The sequence below is a fragment of the Chlamydotis macqueenii genome, chromosome 1, assembly GCF_036417535.1.
Source record: "Chlamydotis macqueenii isolate bChlMac1 chromosome 1, bChlMac1.mat, whole genome shotgun sequence".
Classification (NCBI taxonomy): domain Eukaryota; kingdom Metazoa; phylum Chordata; class Aves; order Otidiformes; family Otididae; genus Chlamydotis; species Chlamydotis macqueenii.
The window spans coordinates 143,281,128-143,298,039 of record NC_141556.1 but is presented as its reverse complement, the minus strand read 5'-3'; the positions used below and the strand labels follow the sequence as shown (position 1 = coordinate 143,298,039).

Sequence of the window (16,912 nt, the reverse complement as noted above, 5' to 3'; positions counted from 1 at the left end):
ACGGAAGCCCCGAGGCACCGGCTCACAGCCCAGCCCGCCCCACCCACCGGCTGTCGTGGACCACGTGACAGCCATCCCCGCCTCTGATAGGCCGGGCGGTGCCTAAGGACGGCCGTGATTGACACTGGGCCGGAGCCGGGGTCCTCGGGCCGCCGCGGGCGGGGGGGGGAGCCTAGGGGGCGGTGTTCGGCGCGCACTCGGGCCTGGGGTCCGCGTCCCCGCGGCAGGTGAGTGGCGGGGCGTGCGGTGCGCGCGCGCACTTCTGCGTTGCCTTCATCGTCCTCCCCACTCCTCCTCCCGCCGCCGGCTGGGCCGCGGCCGCCCCCCCGCCTGGCCTCGTCCCACCGCCTCCCTCCAGCCCGCAGCCGTGCGGCTGGGTGAGGGTCCCACCCCGCCTCCCGGGCCGACCCGCCGCCGCCGCCCGCTACGTCCCCTCAGGGCGGCGGTGGCGGCGATGCCCCGGAGGAGGCCCGCCTGTGCGGGGCGCGGTGCCGCCGGTGTTTTTCAGGGGGAGGTCTGCCCAGGGGGGAGGAGGGGGGTGAGGTGAACGGGCCCCGGGCGGCTCTGTACGCGCTGCCTTCTCAGGGCTCCTGCCTGGTGTCGCGGCCCCACCGCCGGCTTCTCCTCCCTGAGCGAATTTCTCTCTCGAAATTGCCTCCCCTTCTGCGACCTGCTTTTGTGGCGGACCTGCTGGCTTAATTTTAGGGGAACTGCCTAGAATTAACTGGTTTTTTTTAATTTTTTTTTTTTTTTTGTCTCTTCTTGACAGTTTTTGGCTGCTGTTCCACCTGCGAGAGCCGAAGCTTCGTTGAGCTTCTAACGCTACGGATCCTGTTGAAGTTTCGTCCAAAGCGGGTGCTGGTCGTGCGAGCTTGCTGGTCTGTGCTGCTGAAATAATGTAGCGGAAATGATAGCCGAGCCCAACGCATCCAGTAACCCTCCCAGCCAAAAGTAAGACCTGGCGCAGGTTGTCTGTAAAATTTGTAGGTAAATTAGGGCACTGTCCTGTGAATTTGGGCCCCCTGGGTAGTGGGGCAGTCTACGATGTGTCATTTTGAGTGAGAGCGAAGAAAGAGGGGATTTGCTATGCCCTACATCTTGTTACTGTCCCCATTTGATTCCCTTTTATGTATTGCTTAGCATCTTCTTAGTGTCGTGTTTTATGCTGATTGACAGGGACCTTGGACTTACAAGCTTTTCTGTGCCTTGTTCACTACAGTGCAAATGAACCTACTTTGGAAAAAAAAAAAAAGGGTAGATTTGTAGTCAACGCATGTGCTCATTTCAGTGGTGAATTTGGTGTGCTGAGGGGGAAGAGTGCTAAGTAATCTCTCGACTCTCTATTAGCACTGAGGGAGGCATTGCTTCTCTATAGCAGTTTTTATAAGGGATATGTCAGGTCTTGTCCCTTTCGTAATGTATCTTTCAGTCGTCAGTTGAGATGATCTGTAAGCCAGATGTATTTATATAATTGTTTACAGACTGGTATTTGGAAGTTGAAAGAGCAGATATAAGTAAATAAATGGTAAAGTTAAAATATTTGAGTATTTCTTGTCTAGTTTCAGAGTGAAGCTCCTTAGATGTATAGTGTTGCATGCTTTGAACTCATTGAGGCCCAGCCTTTGCTGATCCTGTCACCTTCTGAGCAAATCTGCTCCAGGTCTTTTGCTTCATGCAGTTGGACTCGATGATCTTAAAGGTCTTTTCCAGCCTAAATGATTCTATGATTAAGCTGTAACAAAAGCTGAGAAATGTATTCCCTGTAGTCCATGATGACAATTAATACAGTTTCCAGTTTCTTCCAGTATGTTTCATCTGAAGCCAGCCTCTTAGTTTCCAAAGTGCCAGGAAGGCACCTGGCAATTGTTTAGCTGAGCGTCCTATGTTGCCTCTAAAAGATGAAGCAGTTGTATTGAAATCTATATTTGTAAAAATCTACAGGTAGGATTCTTCCAGTAGCATAGATTAGTTTTTTCTGTTACACAGCTAAAGGAATATGATCACTCTCTTTCAAAGAGGTAGCTTTCTTTTTAAGTGTGAGTCACTAAACCTGCTTCAAATGTTTATTAGGATGAGAAAACTGAACTCGGAAATTCTCACAATAATATTCTGTTTGAGTACTAGATGAAGGGCTTTGCTTTCTCCCTACTTCAGCTGTTTTTATCTCATCAGTAGTACTCCAAGTGCTATTGAAAGGACTGTATTGTGGCAGGAATGTCAGGTAAAAATGAGTCTGTAAGCCATATGTAACAGGGTATAATGGTGAAAATTAGGATGAGATAGGAATGGAATTCTGCCTGTGCTCTCTTACTGATTGCTAATGGAAAAAAAGTAAATGGCTGAAAACTGTTTCTTTCCAGAGCATGAGGCAATGAATTTAGGTATGCAAAAATGCTCAGTGTGGTGTAGACTAACAGAGGGGAGTTAAAAAAAAAAAAAGACTAGTTCAAAATTTGTCAAACCTACAGTTGCACTCGTACAGTTGAGAAGATGTTAAATGGCATTATGTATCAGGCTCGCTTCAGAAGTGATTACGTGTCATTCTCAACTAGATACGGTGGTTCCTATTTTGTTCATGAAGATAAGAGGATGTCTGAATTATTTTTACAGTTTCTTCAACAGAAACTTAGTTGTGCAAGTAAAAACCACATTAAAATATCTCATTTAATTTCTAAGTGGTTTCATGGTGTTCAGTTTCTAGGCTCTGGTCTAGTTCCTGTAAATGTTTAAGTACCTGCCTTATGAATAGCCTTACTGGAAACATCAATGTTAAAAAGGAAAAAAAAAAAAAGAGATTTTTAAAAAATCCAGATAGTATCAATACTCATGGTTCTCCTTTCCCTATGTTGTGTAGGTTGTCTGTTGTAGCACAGTGCTTCTTGTGGCATTGCTATATTCTGTGGTGCACTGATAACCAAAACAATTCAGAAACGAAATGTCTTTTAAATATTAGTATTTAGTTACATTTGTTGAGTGTTTAGAGCAGGCGTTTAGTGCATGTGTGCAAGTTACCCTAACATCTCTGTCATCATAGAGATGTTGTTTTACTTGGTGTTGTTAGCCCAACATGAGGAAGCTGTAGATCAACGGGCTTCTCATTCTCGCTGGTTTTGCTGAGCTTCGGTAAGCATGCCGTTCCGTACACCAGGCATTCACTTAGTTTGTTGAGCCTCTTGTGCTACAGGTGCCTTTTGCCTGGCATAAGCTGACAAAGTAGGTAGCACAGGGCCAGTACATACCATCTGTAGTGCCATTCTTCAGGATGTTCTTGGGAAAGAGATACATCAGTTAAAGCTTCAAAGAAGTATATTCTAGACAGAGATATTAAAAGCAGCATGTGATCGGGCAAGTACTTGACTGGATTGTCCTGCAGCAGTTCTGACTTTTTAATTATTTAAATGTTTTAATTCACTTGGTCTCAATTATAGTTGCTATAATAGAATGAAATACATTTATTTTCATTATAGGATGGAATAAGTTGCTAAATAGTACATGCAGACAATCCAGGAAAATTTTTTTGAGGGTTATGTTGTGGTATAATGCAGAAACAGGTAACACATGTTGCCACAGTGTTGGCTGGCATCTGAATTGTAGTTCTAGTGAAACGGTGCAAGTAAGAACATGTTAGTCCAGCCCCATAATGTTGCATTCTGCTTTGAAATCAAGAGTGAAAGGATTTAATCACATATGAGACGCAACTCCTTGACAAACACGTTTGGATTCTTTATGTTTATTTGTGGTCTGTAGACGAATCTGGGAAGAGCTGACTGACATCAGGAAAGTAAAACGTGTTTTTATCTCTTCCTGCTTGTTCTTTTCAACTAGGTGGTGCTTGAGATACTTAATCTCTGTGGCTTGCAACTACAAATCAAAGAAAAACATTTGAAAACTTTTGCAAACTGTTGCTTATAGTGTGCTGACTCAGTTGTGAACTGTAGTTTATCCCTCTCTTTTTCTATAACATGCAGAAGTTCAGACAGCTGTTATAAGGATTGGTTCGTGCTGAATTATTTTCTTGGCTTCCATCTGTGAAACGTTGTGGCACATTTTGAACTTTTCTGCGATGAGACGTTCATTCAATTTAACTTCAATGGGACTTTTCTCTGTAGGGGAGTTAAAAATTTGCATAATTGTATTCAGAAATTTGATATATTTTAATATAATTTCATATTGATATGGAATTTTTGTAGGAGTCTTTGGAAGCCTAATTCTACATCACTTACTGTGAAGTGACCAAATAGATTCAAAAAGTAAACAGAGACGTGTTTAAATAAAAACTTCTCTCACTGATGAAATAACATGAGGACTTTTGTCCTGCAGTTGATGCTATTCAGCCTCAGGATTTGCTTTGCAGAGGCAATGTCTGACTGAAATAGTCTTAGGAAGAAGAGCACCCATGAAGTGAATGCATACTTGTGTTATTGATTCATGGTGCAAAGCTCTTAAGGCAACAAAGGCTATCTTAAGTCAACATCAGCTTTTTGAATAATTTACTTACTTTCTCTTTCCTTGATATCTTTGATAGTTTTGCTAGTTTTCTAATTATCTGTATATCTTACGGGAAAGCCAATAGTTTAAAAGTACAACAGAAACACGAGGCTTTTTTCAAAGTTAGCTGTTTGGTGTTTAATAACAAAATTACATAACTTCCAAATGATTCATTAAAAATATTAAAATACATGTATATGCTTTTATGCTTATATTTTCTCCTGGTTTTTGTACTGAAGTCTGTAGTTCTGTGTTCTCACTGCTAACTCCTTCAACATGTTTGTTACACTTCAGAGAGAATGCTGTCCGTGATGAGACTGTGCCTGAGTCAGCTGTGCAAAACAGCAGCTGTGTGAGAAATGTCAATTTGAAAACACCAGTAAGTTGATTTTTTTAATTTTTTTTTTTATTATGGAATTTATTTTGTGTCTCATTCAGTTTTTACAGAATTTACATAAAGCAATCACAATATGGTGCATCTAAAATCTGGTCACTGGTTACAGCCCAAATTCCACTGGCATCAGAGCCTCAATGCTGGATTTTGAATGGTCTGTTCATTTCAGCATGTGTTCTTCCTTAGCTGTGTGTTGTGTGCAGCTGATGTTAATTTGCAGGTTGTGTGTTTACCCTGTGAGTGAAAAGATGTAGAAGAGCTTCTGTACTTGCTATCTCTTCTTCAGAAATTCCAGCTGCCACTGAAAAATACCTTCTGTACACAGCTGTTCAGAAGCTTCTTTCCTGTTATACCTTCCTACACTTATAACTTACTGTTGTGAAAAAGTTTAAACTGATAAATCCTTTCTTTCGTCCCCTTCTAAGAAGTATGGTCATGTTTGATAAGGCTTTATCAGTGTCCTTGAAGCTTAAAAGTTAGAGCCCTGGGGAAATAATTACAATGAGAGTAAAATGTACTTCTTAGGGGGTAATTCCTGCATCTGTGAATGGCTGTTATGTCTTGTGTTTTCTCCCGTACTTTATTTGCTTGACTCATTTCAGAGAGAGAAACGGAAAGTCCGAGAACAGTGTGAAAACGTAAGGAGAAGTTCTTCCAGCAGGAGAAGAGTGAGCCAGCTGCAGAATGGCGAAGTGGTTGAGGCAGTTACGTTGTTTGAAGTGGTTAGCATGGGGAAGCAGGCCATGCAGGTATTTCTAGCTCTGAATTCTGAAAGGAGCTGGTGGAGGGAAGATAGATAACAGTGGTCATTTCAGTTATTTATACTCTGGAGCACTGAAACTTTCTTCTGTTTTGGCATGGGTGGGAAAGAAACATGTTTGATTGGAAAGCTACTACAAGCATGGCTCTTGAAAAGAATGCATCTTCTAGAAATTAGTGGAAAAAGTAGCTGTCGGATATTTAAAAAGAGGAAAGAAATACGTACCTAAACCAGTCTTCCTAAAGCAATGTCTGAACATATAAAAATATAATTATTTTAAAAAATACAGAAAAGGTTCATCAGTAGAAAATGTTGGTTTTTTTCAGGATTCTGAAAATCAGGCCATTTTTTCTTTTCCTGGAAGCTTACCTTTTGGTATTTTTCTTTTACCTACATTCCAAAGCAGCTTGATGGTATTTTGCATAATAGTCAGGTTCTCTGTGCATCTATATAGTTAGCGACTTTCTTGAAGAGAAACTCTCTTGAAGAGAACTCCCAAACACATCTGCTAATATTAATTTAATATTAATTATTAGGTGGTGCAGAGGTTAAATGTGTGTGTGTGGGAGGTTGTTTGGTTTGTTTTTGTTTTTTGAATGAAACTTACCTCAGTGCTTCAAGAAGTCAGGAGGATGACATCTTGGTTTTTGTAGATTACATTTATTAAAGCTGTTGTTATTTTCCCTGTTAACAGGGAGCAAAGCATCTGTGAATGGTGACATTGCCTCGAGCAGAGCTTGTAAATGAGCAGTTCAAAACTTCATTTTGCCCCAGAAGAAGTCTTTTGCATGTACTATTAGAAACGGGGGAAAATGGTGTGGAGTTTTTTCTCATTTTTATAGTTTAATGGAGATGGAAAAACGTTAGCTTGTATCTTTATTACAGATTGTCTCAGTGGAGTGCAGCACGCTATGTTCAGCTCCTGACTAATGAGTTTCTTTAATCTGTTCTAGTCTGTAGTAGATGACTGGGTTGAAGCTTATAAACAAGACAGGAATGTGGCGCTTCTAGATCTGATCAACTTCTTCATTCAGTGCTCAGGCTGTCAAGGTAATTTAACTTCTTAGTAACCCTTTCAATTGTCTGTGGGTGAAAGTAGTCTGAAGTATGCTTTCTAAAACGGAATTTTTCTCCAGTAAATCCTGTATTTGATCTGTACTGTTTGTTGAGACAATTCCAGGTGGCAGGACTAACAGTAAAGACTGTTGCTGGTTAAATTCTTTGACTCTGTGTTTACAGCATACCAGCTCTAAGTTGTATTTGAACAAAGTTTGCAAGGTTAGGTTTCTGAAGTGGCATGTCACATGGCTTTGCAGAATCCTCACATAGGGAAGATGGTTTTGGTGACCGTTCTAATTAAAATCCAGTGTTTCAGTTGCTGTTTGTTTTGTAATTTCCTAGTATCTTTTGTTTTGCTAGTGTCTTTGTTTGAAAATAAACAACTGGCAAATTAAGCTCCCTGTTTTGGTGGCTAGAAAAGCGATCTCTTGCCTCATTGTGGTTCCTTTTACCAAAGGGTTGTGAAGCCGTCTATTTCATAACAAACATTGAGACACAGTGACTTCTGGGGACAGCCTGCTAGCGAAATGCTTCAGGATGGCGAGTGAGAGCTTTAAGAAGACCATTCTATGAGTATATTTAAGCAGCTAGAATGGACCTTTTACATCCCTGCCCCCCCCCCCCCCCCCGGCTTTGACAAATATGCCTTCTCTTATGGGAATTGTTCTGGGGTCTTTGACTAGCAGTGGGCAAAAATTTTAGTAAATCCCTGAAGTAAATGAATGGACAGATAAAATAGCTATGCTAGACAACAGAGGACAGATTTCTCTAATGTGAATTTCAGTTTTGGTTCATCAGTATTTTCTGTTATAAATGAATTTACTGTCTCCCTATTGTGTCTTGCTATATTTATGTTGCCTGTACCAATGTAAACAGATGTAAAGCAGAGTCCCACTTTCTTGGTATTTCTAAACTTAAAATAATGTCCTTACTGTGGTTTGGACTTGATTAATGTAATATGATTGCCAGTAATTCTTCTTTTTAAAACATTACTTTTTCTAGGCATGGTAACAGCAGAGATGTTTCAAAGTTTGCACAAGAAGGATGTCATGCGAAAAATGACAGAGACCTTTGATGAGGTAGGCGCAGCTTTGACTTTGCATGCCTTTTTTATATAAACAATAGGCTCTGCCTACATAGCCAACCTGACCAGAGTTCCTGCTGCTTATCAGGAGCTGTGTCCCATTTCCTTATTTTAGGAAAATCTTTTTCACAAGAGAAGTTTGGTATTGTAATGACTCATTTTAGCAGCAGTAGGTTACTTTTTTTTTTTTTTTTTTGTAAGTCACTTTTATTTTCAGAGTTTTGTTAGGGCTATCTAACTGCAGTCTTCCTAGGTCTGACTTTCTCTTCGGAGTTCTTTTGGTAGTGACCTTACAGAGGTAAATATAACCTGGCATTGCAGCAGGTAGACAGCTCCTTTGGTATTTGGTTGATAGATCCCTTTAAAAATACTTTTATCGATTACTGGTGAGCTAATTCAAAGGTATTTTTTAGCTGAAACTTTATTTGAATCTTTTGCTTCTGTTTTACTGACAATGTGAAATATGTCCTATGAAAGAAGAAAAATGCATTTCTGATTTTTAGATAATTTTCAAAGCAACAGTGAATATCTCATTTCTTGAGGATTCTTAAGAAAAATGCATAGCTTTAAAATATTGTTTCTCTGACTGCTTCTTGGCTAATTATGCCAACATTGAATTTTCTGCAGCCCTCTCAAAGTTGTCTCTGTGCTTTTTTTCTTTATTTGCCACCTTTGAATTGATTTGTCAAGCAGCAGCCATCAGCCTTGCTTTAACTGAGCACCTCTCAAAGGCCAGCTGCTGTAGAAATTCCCACAGAGGATGAATTTGCCAACATGCTTTTCTTCATTTTAGAAGTGTAGTAGTGCCTGGGCTAATTTTTGACAGAAATTATCCGTTAGTTGTCTGGCCATGTGAATTAGTAATCTGGCACTTCTTTCTCAACTAAATTAACCCTGAATAGCACTCGCAATAGGGTAGGCACTCTGGAAGGTACGAAGATGTGGCTATTGTTATCATCAGGCTGCGTGTGTTACAGCACTGTAACCTTTTCACCTGTCCTGGTGGGCAAAAAGGACAGTTCTACGGTTGCCTTAGAAGCTGTATTCTGCATGCTGCAAAAACAAAGTATCTTTTGGACAGTATTTTGACATGCTACTCTAGTGAAACATTTTACTGATGGCAAAAAAAGAAATGAATAACAAGAAGGGTACCAGCGTATCAGCCAGAAAAGGAGGGTCAAAGAAAGCGTACCCCTCTCCAATGAATGCAACTGGCAAACTAGTAAAGATGGATGAGAAGAGTGGAGTTTTAACTTTTTGCCTCAGTCTTCACTAGCAGCCTCTCCCCACACCTTTCAAGTGGATGGATTGCAAGGCAGGGACTAGGGGAGTAAAGTCCCTCCCACTGTAAGAGAAAACCAGGTTCCTGACCACCCGAGGAACTTGAACATACGTAATTCTATGGGACCTGGTGAGATGCATCGCAGAGTCCTGAGAAAATTGGTTCATGTAGTTGCCAAGCCACTCTGTATGACACTGAAAAGTAATCAGGTTAGGGAACGCTTAAACGGACTGAACATGCATAAGACTGTATGGTCTGACAGAATGTACCCAGGAGTGCTGAGGGAGCTGGCTGATGTCATCATGCGGCCCCTTGTGATTATCTTTGAAAGGTCGTGGTGACTGGGAGGCACAAAGACAGAGAAAGCAAATGTCACTCCTGTTTTCAAGAAGGGCAAGAAAGAGCACAAAGGCAAGCCAGGATGGGCAATTGGCAGAAACTGGAATGTGTGAAATTTCACCTGAACACAAGAAAACACTTTCACTGTGAGGGTGGTCAAACAGTGGAACAGGTTGCCCAGGGAGGTTGTGGAGTCTCCATCTGTGAAGATATTACAAAGCTGACTACACATGGTGTTACTTGATATTGAGGGGACAGGTTCTTTTAAGGGATCCTTGGCGGAATGATGATGACACTAATTGTAGTTACAATTAAAGCTTTGTTTTCTTAATAGTATATTATTATTAGTATAGCACAGAATTTATTATTAGAAGGGCATAGGATTTCTACAAGCAGAATCAATGTAGTGGCATAATACAGAAATTATAATACAACTTAGGTGATTAGAAATCATATGTAATACAGAATTTGTAATACAATTTAACTTATCATTTCTTATCACCTGGACCCTCTGCAGATTGAGTCAAAACTTAATACAAGGTTTGCTGTATCAATATAAAAAACATGATCTAGACTTGAAAATTGTATGAAAGAATACGAATTGCTCGCTCAGTCTGCAGAGGAAGTGGATGGTGGTGGAGGTATCCCTGCCACTGGAAGGTCATGAGTCTCACTGTCCAGCACCATCTTCAGTCCAAGTTCCTCACTTCGGCCTTGCAACCACTTGATTTTATGGACAGTGTTCTGGGTGCTGTGATGCTTCCCTGTTCTGTGACAGAGTCATCACCACCACCTGACTGGCTGGCTGCCTGGGACCTTCAAGACCAGTAAGGAAGGGAGTAATCAGTTATGCTAACCCCATTAGTAGAGACTGGGAGCAGGGGATACCAGTCACACACGGCACTGGGGAGCCTGCCGTGGCTGATCTTGCTTGAGCAGGTGGGGTTGGATTAGATGATCTCAGAGAGTCTCTCTCAATTTCAGTCTTCCTGTGATTCTGGGAAAACTTGTACTGGTGTTGGAAACAGAGAATGGCTTTAATGTGGTCATTGAGGCATTTGTTTCCTCTTTGTGGGCAGCAGTATTCCTCAATGGAAACATAGGCTTTAGGTCTTTAGGACCACTGCTTTTTTGTTTTCCCTTTTTCTTAAACTATTCTGTTTCTCTCTTCTACTTTTCTTCCTCTATGTGACATTTTATTTCTTGCAGTTCTTTGTTCTTTTGTAGGTTTCCTTCCCTCTCCCGTTTTGATGCTGGAGTGTTTAGCTATGGAGGAGTTAAGTTTGATGCATAACTGTACAGCCAGATAGGGACAGAAATACGTGTTGTGCTTCAGTGAGCCTAATAAAAAACTGTAGATTTCATGCGTTTTGTCTTGGAATAATTGCAGAGTTGAGGAAGCATCTCTGAATCAAGTCATACTAGTGCTGGAAACATTTATTTATAATTTGAAAGGCTCAGAATGTTTTTGTAGAGTTCAGATGTTTTACAGTACCTAGTTAATAAATGATGGAAAGGGATATATGCTTAGACTTGCTGAGGAGCCATATCTTAGAATTAATAATGAGGCTTATACCTTGTATATATTTGCTTATAAATTTTAAAAACAAGTTGTCTCAGTTATCTCTTATTTGTAGCAAGAAAAATAAGATTTTATATTAAAATGTGGTTTTCTTCTATCAATGGTTAGAAATAAAAATATTGAGATGAGAAGGAATTAGCTTTTGTGTAATGCACTGAATTTTCTGAGCCACCTACAGACTGTCTTAAGTTTTAATAGCCTTTTAAATATGATCCATGCTTTGCGATGCTTTTGTCTTTATTAATTAACTGTGCCATTTCATCGAAAAGCTTTTAAAATTTTTGTCTTATACATTACAGGAGACAAGGTTGCAGTACAAGAAATTCATGGCCTATCCTTGGATCCTGACAGTTACTTGGCCCGTGGACATGGTAGGACTCTTGTAGTTCTCTGCAACTGTAGCATAGCATTTTCTGTGGCTGTGCTGCCTATTTCCAGTGTAGGCAAATACATCATAACTGGTCATCTTAAACTGTGTATTAGTGCACTTCTAAGATCTACTTCATCTGGTCTATTTTAGACCTCTGATTTGGACGAACACACTCTTTTCACATGCCTGTTTCTCGCTCTTGATGTCAAAGGGACATCAGCATTTTGAACAGACTGGTATATGTCAAGTTGCTGTGGTGTTCAAGAGCATTCTCCGACGTTTCCAGCATGCTCTACACACACACACATGTGCACGCTTGCATGCATACGTGCATGCAGATGTATGCACCCAGAGGTTTTGTCAGAGGCTCATTTCATCAAAACATTTTCTTGCAAATGTAACGGTTTGATTGGAAGAATGTTTTGAGATCCGAAACAGCTTTTCTGTAATGCCTCTTCCCATACAACACTTGCAGCATTGTGGGGAATTAATCTTAACTCCTTGTTGGCACTTCACTTTGGCTTTCCTCTCTTTCCATAGATTCCATATGAAAGAAACAAACACTTCCAGGGTGAGTCAGAGCAGGAGCCTCAGTTGAGTGATTTGGATAGTTCTCTGGAAGAACCTATGTTAAGTGCCTAATCTGACTTGGTTTCTGAAAGTAGAGTTCCTTCTCTCTACTGGTTATGGAGGGAATCTAAGGAAATACCGGGTTAGGTGCCTGAATTTAGATGATGTGCCCATTGTGCTGTCTATATATTTACAGTATGCATGTTACCATTAAACAGTATGCCAATATGATAAACATGAACAGTATAAATGCTCTTAAAAAGTGAGATATCTTCCTGTATTTGTGCCACTTTTCAGATTGAGGAGTGAGTTATTGTGATAAAGTAGGTATTTCCTGAAGTTAAACGTTGTCTTTTTACTGTCTGTGTTATGATCAAGGAGCATTAAATGGGGCCTGCTGGGGCCCCTTCTGTCTTGGCACTTGCTACTACTGTTAGGTTTTGAACTGACTCGTACAACCTGATCAGGAACACATCCCAAATTCCCAATGTGCTTTGGGTTGTGGACATCCCTGAGATTACTCTGTTTGGATTTATTCTTTAAGAAAGCAGTAGGTCCTGTGCTTTGGAAACAAAGTTAAAAGAAAAGAGCATGAAGTGCACTTTTTAAGTACGTGAGGTTATTCTAGCTGTGAATCTGCATGTTGGAATAGGTCTGAGGTCGTGTTTGATGAACTAGTGAAGGACCAGCTGAGTAGTGGCCTGCCTTCAGGATGAAGTTTTCCATAGTGAGTGCAATTTTTGAGTTCTGTGGCTCCATTCACACCTTGAAACTGTCAAGATACAAATTCATATCCAGAGCCATTCCTGGGATCTGTGAAGTGCAAATGAAATGAATCTTCACACTGCCTGAGGTTGCCATCTACAAAGTCTTCCTAGTGTGCTTTTCACATGAGGTTCACAATTTTGTGTGAGAAGTCATTTGAACTGCCATCTGTCTGCTTTCTTCCTGGCAGTATCAACTGTATTGTGAACACTCTTGGGGTTTTATTGTAACTTGCTTTTTTCATAATGTCTGTGTAAGGTGTTGCCTACCTACTGTTTCTGTGGAGGCTTCCAGAGACCTAGGTGCTCATGGTATAGGTGAATGACTCAATATTTGTCATTAAGCTGTAGCCTGATAAACTCCTTAAGCTGGCAGTGCTGCTGAGGGAAATGGTCCCATCCTGCTCACATCACAGTTGTTTGTTTTCACTTTTCAGTCACTTCAGTTCACTTCTGGATTTTACCACACACTTGCAGGAATAGGAATGATGAGGAAGTGGGGAAGTACTACTACCTGTGAGGAAGTAGAAGAGGCAAGGAGCGCTCATGGTTTATCCCAGTGAAAGTTATTTATGATGCTGTGGCTTCACATACCCTCTCCCACCTGTCCCTACACAGCTACCTCACATACGTTGTTTTCAAATGTGAGCTATCATGACAGTGTAGCTCTAATGAAGCAAGTTTGTCTCTATGCTTGCTTGTAACCTAGTTGCACGTCCCTACTTTGGAGTAGTAACCATGAAAAAAAAAGTTATGTGAGGGCTGAGGTGAAGCTGACTGTCAGCAAAACTCTCTCTGATATTCAGTGGAAGAGATGTAAATGGTGTGCACAAACAAAACTAATCAGTGTATTTTCTCTTGCCTTTTGTTTCTTGTGCAGGACAATGAAGACTACCCGCTGACCAGAACAGGACCCTACTGGAAGAAGTTCAAGGCCAATTTCTGTGAATTTATTGCAGTGCTTGTTCAACAGTGCCAGTGCAGCATCCTGTATGATAGCTACTTGATGGACACTATCATCTCGCTGCTTACAGGCTTAGCGGACTCCATGGTCAGAGCATTTAGACACACAAGCACTTTGGCAGGTAAAATAACTCGCAGAGTTGCTGTAGATAGTGAGTTTTGTTGACTTGTGTACAGTTGAAAAGCACTCTTTACTGGTGCAGTTGTTCTCTTATGCATTGACAGTGCCTTCCTCCTAATGTATGCTACGGTAATAGAAGTTATGTTCCCATATGTATCTGAATGGAATTTGTATGCTTTAGATATGGTATCTTTAGACCATTTTTTTTTTTTTTTTTTTTTATTCTATAGAACAATGTGCATTTGTTCTATAGAACAATGCCTGACATGACTAACTTTAGAATGATGCTGTATTCTGATTTTTTTTTTTTTTTTTTTTCCAGTAACTGATTTTTCACGGTAGATTTTCTACTTTGTTATTTTCCTTCCTCCTCTAATTAATGTGATGAGGTTGCATTTCACCTAAAAAAATCTTCCTTTGAAGAGTTGCTGTTCTTATGGTACCTGTGCTAAAATCAATATTGCTTATTACACATTTTTGTTTCATGTAGCATAATGGTACTAGAGCTGCTACTTTTTTTTTCTTTTTTTCACTAAAGCCTGTAAATACCCTCTTTGCCAGGCAAAGAGCACTTAAAGTATAATTTGTTCTAGAGTACACTGTCTGCTTTGAAGGCACAAAAAACCCACTTGAAATCTACACAAACCATCTAGCGATCCTTAGAGGAACATACATTTTTGTCAATTCAAGTAAAATATTAAATATTAAGATTTCCAGCCTTTTATCGGCCAGCTTTGCTGTGGAGGGTGGTTTTTTATTTTTTTTTTTTTTCTGGTTACTGAAAATCACCTGTTCTACAACTCTAGATTCTTTTGCAGAAAAACCAAAATTACATAAACTAAGAAGAGAGTTGCCCAGTGAGTTACTTCTCTGACTACAACTCTGTCCAAAAGTTGTATATGACCAGTAATATCACTAAATTTTCCTTTTTTGATAATTGTCTGCCTTTAAAATAAACACTGTATTTCAAAACAAATTACTGTAATCTATCAGTGTTTGTATTTTGGATAATAAACTGGATTTGGCTAACTATATCCTTTTTGTGGTAAATTGGTGAATATATTTAAGCTACATATCTCTGAGCTAAGCTAAATATGTTGCATTTGTTTTATTTTTAGCAATGAAACTTCTGACAGCAGTTTTAAGTGTACGTCTGAACCTTGATGTCAACAAACACAATGCTCAACGATTATATGAGGTAGAGAAGAAGACAGTAAGCGGCAAGAGGATGAATTACAGACCTGACCAGCTAGAGAGAAAGAGGAAAGAGGTTAGGCAGGTGTTTTGTATGGGAGATGCATGAAGATGTAAAAAGAGGGACTGCTGAGAGCCTGCTTTTGGCTCACTGCAGTTCTTTTGTTTATATGTTTATCTAATGCATGGTGCAGAGCAGTTAGGACTGTCTAGATTAAGTGGTACAAAAATGACTAAAGTAATAAGTGCCCTGTGTACCGTTAACTTGTGATGTCAGTCCTACTAATTGCTTAGATGTCCATGGACTTCTCTGTTATAGAAACAACTTTTTTTGTTTTTTTGTTTTTTTTTTTTTTCTGTGGGAAGAAGTGTTTGAGAGAGACAGGGTTTTTTAGTATCATCATAAGTCTGATCTTATGGGAAAAACAGAGGAAATGTGTGTGTTGGGGAAAGATGTAAACTTGTCACCCTTCCTGATGCTGTTGATGAGAAGGTGTTAAGTTACTTAAGTTTCCAGAAGTTCACAACTAGATTTTCAGGGCTTGGTTAAAATATATGGTCATTGTGGTACAGGTGCATTTTGAAAATTCCCTTGTCTGCCTTTCTTCCATCTCTGTTTAAGTGCATAAAAAGAGAATATGGACCTATACATGAAGATTGCTTAATAATTGGGCTGTATCTTTCTGTCTATTGGTAGATCAAGGCTCACTATATCAAACAAGTACCTTGTTATCTAGGCTAGCAATTGGTATCTGATAAATCTTTCGTTAGGAGGTGGCTACAAAAAGGCCAATTGCTAGTGTAGATACAGACCACTTATTTTACATTGGTACCATGTGTAAACGCTAGCAGTTTGCAGCACAGGAGTATTGTAAGTGCGCTGTTGCAAATTTTTCATGTGTAGTGAATTGTGAGACCAATATTAACATTCAGTTCTCTTTGTATTTCAGTATGAGCATAAGCTTCTAGAGATACAGAACATGATGAATGCTATTTTCAAAGGGACGTTCCTAAACCGTTACCGGTAAGAATAAAAATAAAGTTGTGATGTGTATCTGCATTTTGAAGAAACTCTTGCTCAGATTGTCCATATACCAGCATCAACTTCAACATCCTAGAGGCACTGATGATGTCAAGGAAAGTGTAGCTGTTACATTATTTTCAAGAAGTTGGCCTTACCAAAGGACTCCTCAAGTGTATTTCTCAAGTTCTTCCTGTTGGATATAGAGCAGTGCGTTTGTGATTGAGAAGATACCAAGAATTACAAAATAATTACTGTGTGAAACATTTGTAGCTAAAAGTAGCCTAATTGTTGATTTGAAGACTAACTTAGAACTTCAATCTGAAGATACTTGTGATATTTTTTGATTAAACATGCTTCTGCAATTCCAGAAAATAAAAATACTGTAAATAATATAATTAATATATAGTAGACATTTTAAATGTATAATATTACGATTTTATAATTTCACAGTGATGTGATCCCCGAGATCCGAGCAACTTGCATTGAAGAAATTGGCAGCTGGATTAAAACATACCCAGATGCTTTTTTAAATGATAGCTACTTAAAATACATTGGGTGGATGCTGTATGATAAGGTAAAGTTTTAGTTTTTCTTACTGGGGGAAGTAGATGGGGAGTATTTTTTTTTTTTTTTTTTAAATAAAAAAAAAAAAAAAATTAAAGAATCCTAATATTTAAGTTCTTGAGAGTAGAAATTTAAGACTGGGGGTACAAAAAAAAATTACTTTCTTCCCTATTTCAGGTTTTATTTTTAAAGCCATTGTAGAACTAAAAAGCAGAGAGCATTTTCTTCCAGTTCTGTAGCAGTGTGTGTCCCTGTGTGTGCAGTTAATTTTTATGTGCTAATGAATCGGGAGCTATTACTGAATTGTGAAATGGTCTATATCCTTTGAGCTCATGCAGTGTTAAAAGTTGACTA

General features: G+C 39.6%; 1 protein-coding gene across 5 annotated transcripts in view; it reads left to right on the top strand.

Moving 5' to 3' along the window:
• The first annotated feature begins 203 nt into the window (after nucleotides 1-203).
• LOC104487020 (cohesin subunit SA-2) overlaps nucleotides 204-16,912 on the top strand; it is a 60,231-nt gene continuing 43,522 nt past the window's right edge. For all 5 annotated transcript variants that reach the window (XM_086768732.1, XM_086768726.1, XM_086768719.1 and 2 more), the window contains exons 1-11: nucleotides 204-227; nucleotides 770-951; nucleotides 4,783-4,867; nucleotides 5,485-5,631; nucleotides 6,596-6,692; nucleotides 7,704-7,780; nucleotides 11,288-11,359; nucleotides 13,573-13,777; nucleotides 14,895-15,046; nucleotides 15,921-15,994; nucleotides 16,445-16,568. In XM_086768732.1, coding sequence (XP_086624858.1) covers nucleotides 908-951; nucleotides 4,783-4,867; nucleotides 5,485-5,631; nucleotides 6,596-6,692; nucleotides 7,704-7,780; nucleotides 11,288-11,359; nucleotides 13,573-13,777; nucleotides 14,895-15,046; nucleotides 15,921-15,994; nucleotides 16,445-16,568 — 1,077 coding nt within the window. In that variant the 5' untranslated portion in view covers nucleotides 204-227; nucleotides 770-907. The remainder of the gene's footprint in view (nucleotides 228-769; nucleotides 952-4,782; nucleotides 4,868-5,484; nucleotides 5,632-6,595; nucleotides 6,693-7,703; nucleotides 7,781-11,287; nucleotides 11,360-13,572; nucleotides 13,778-14,894; nucleotides 15,047-15,920; nucleotides 15,995-16,444; nucleotides 16,569-16,912) is intronic.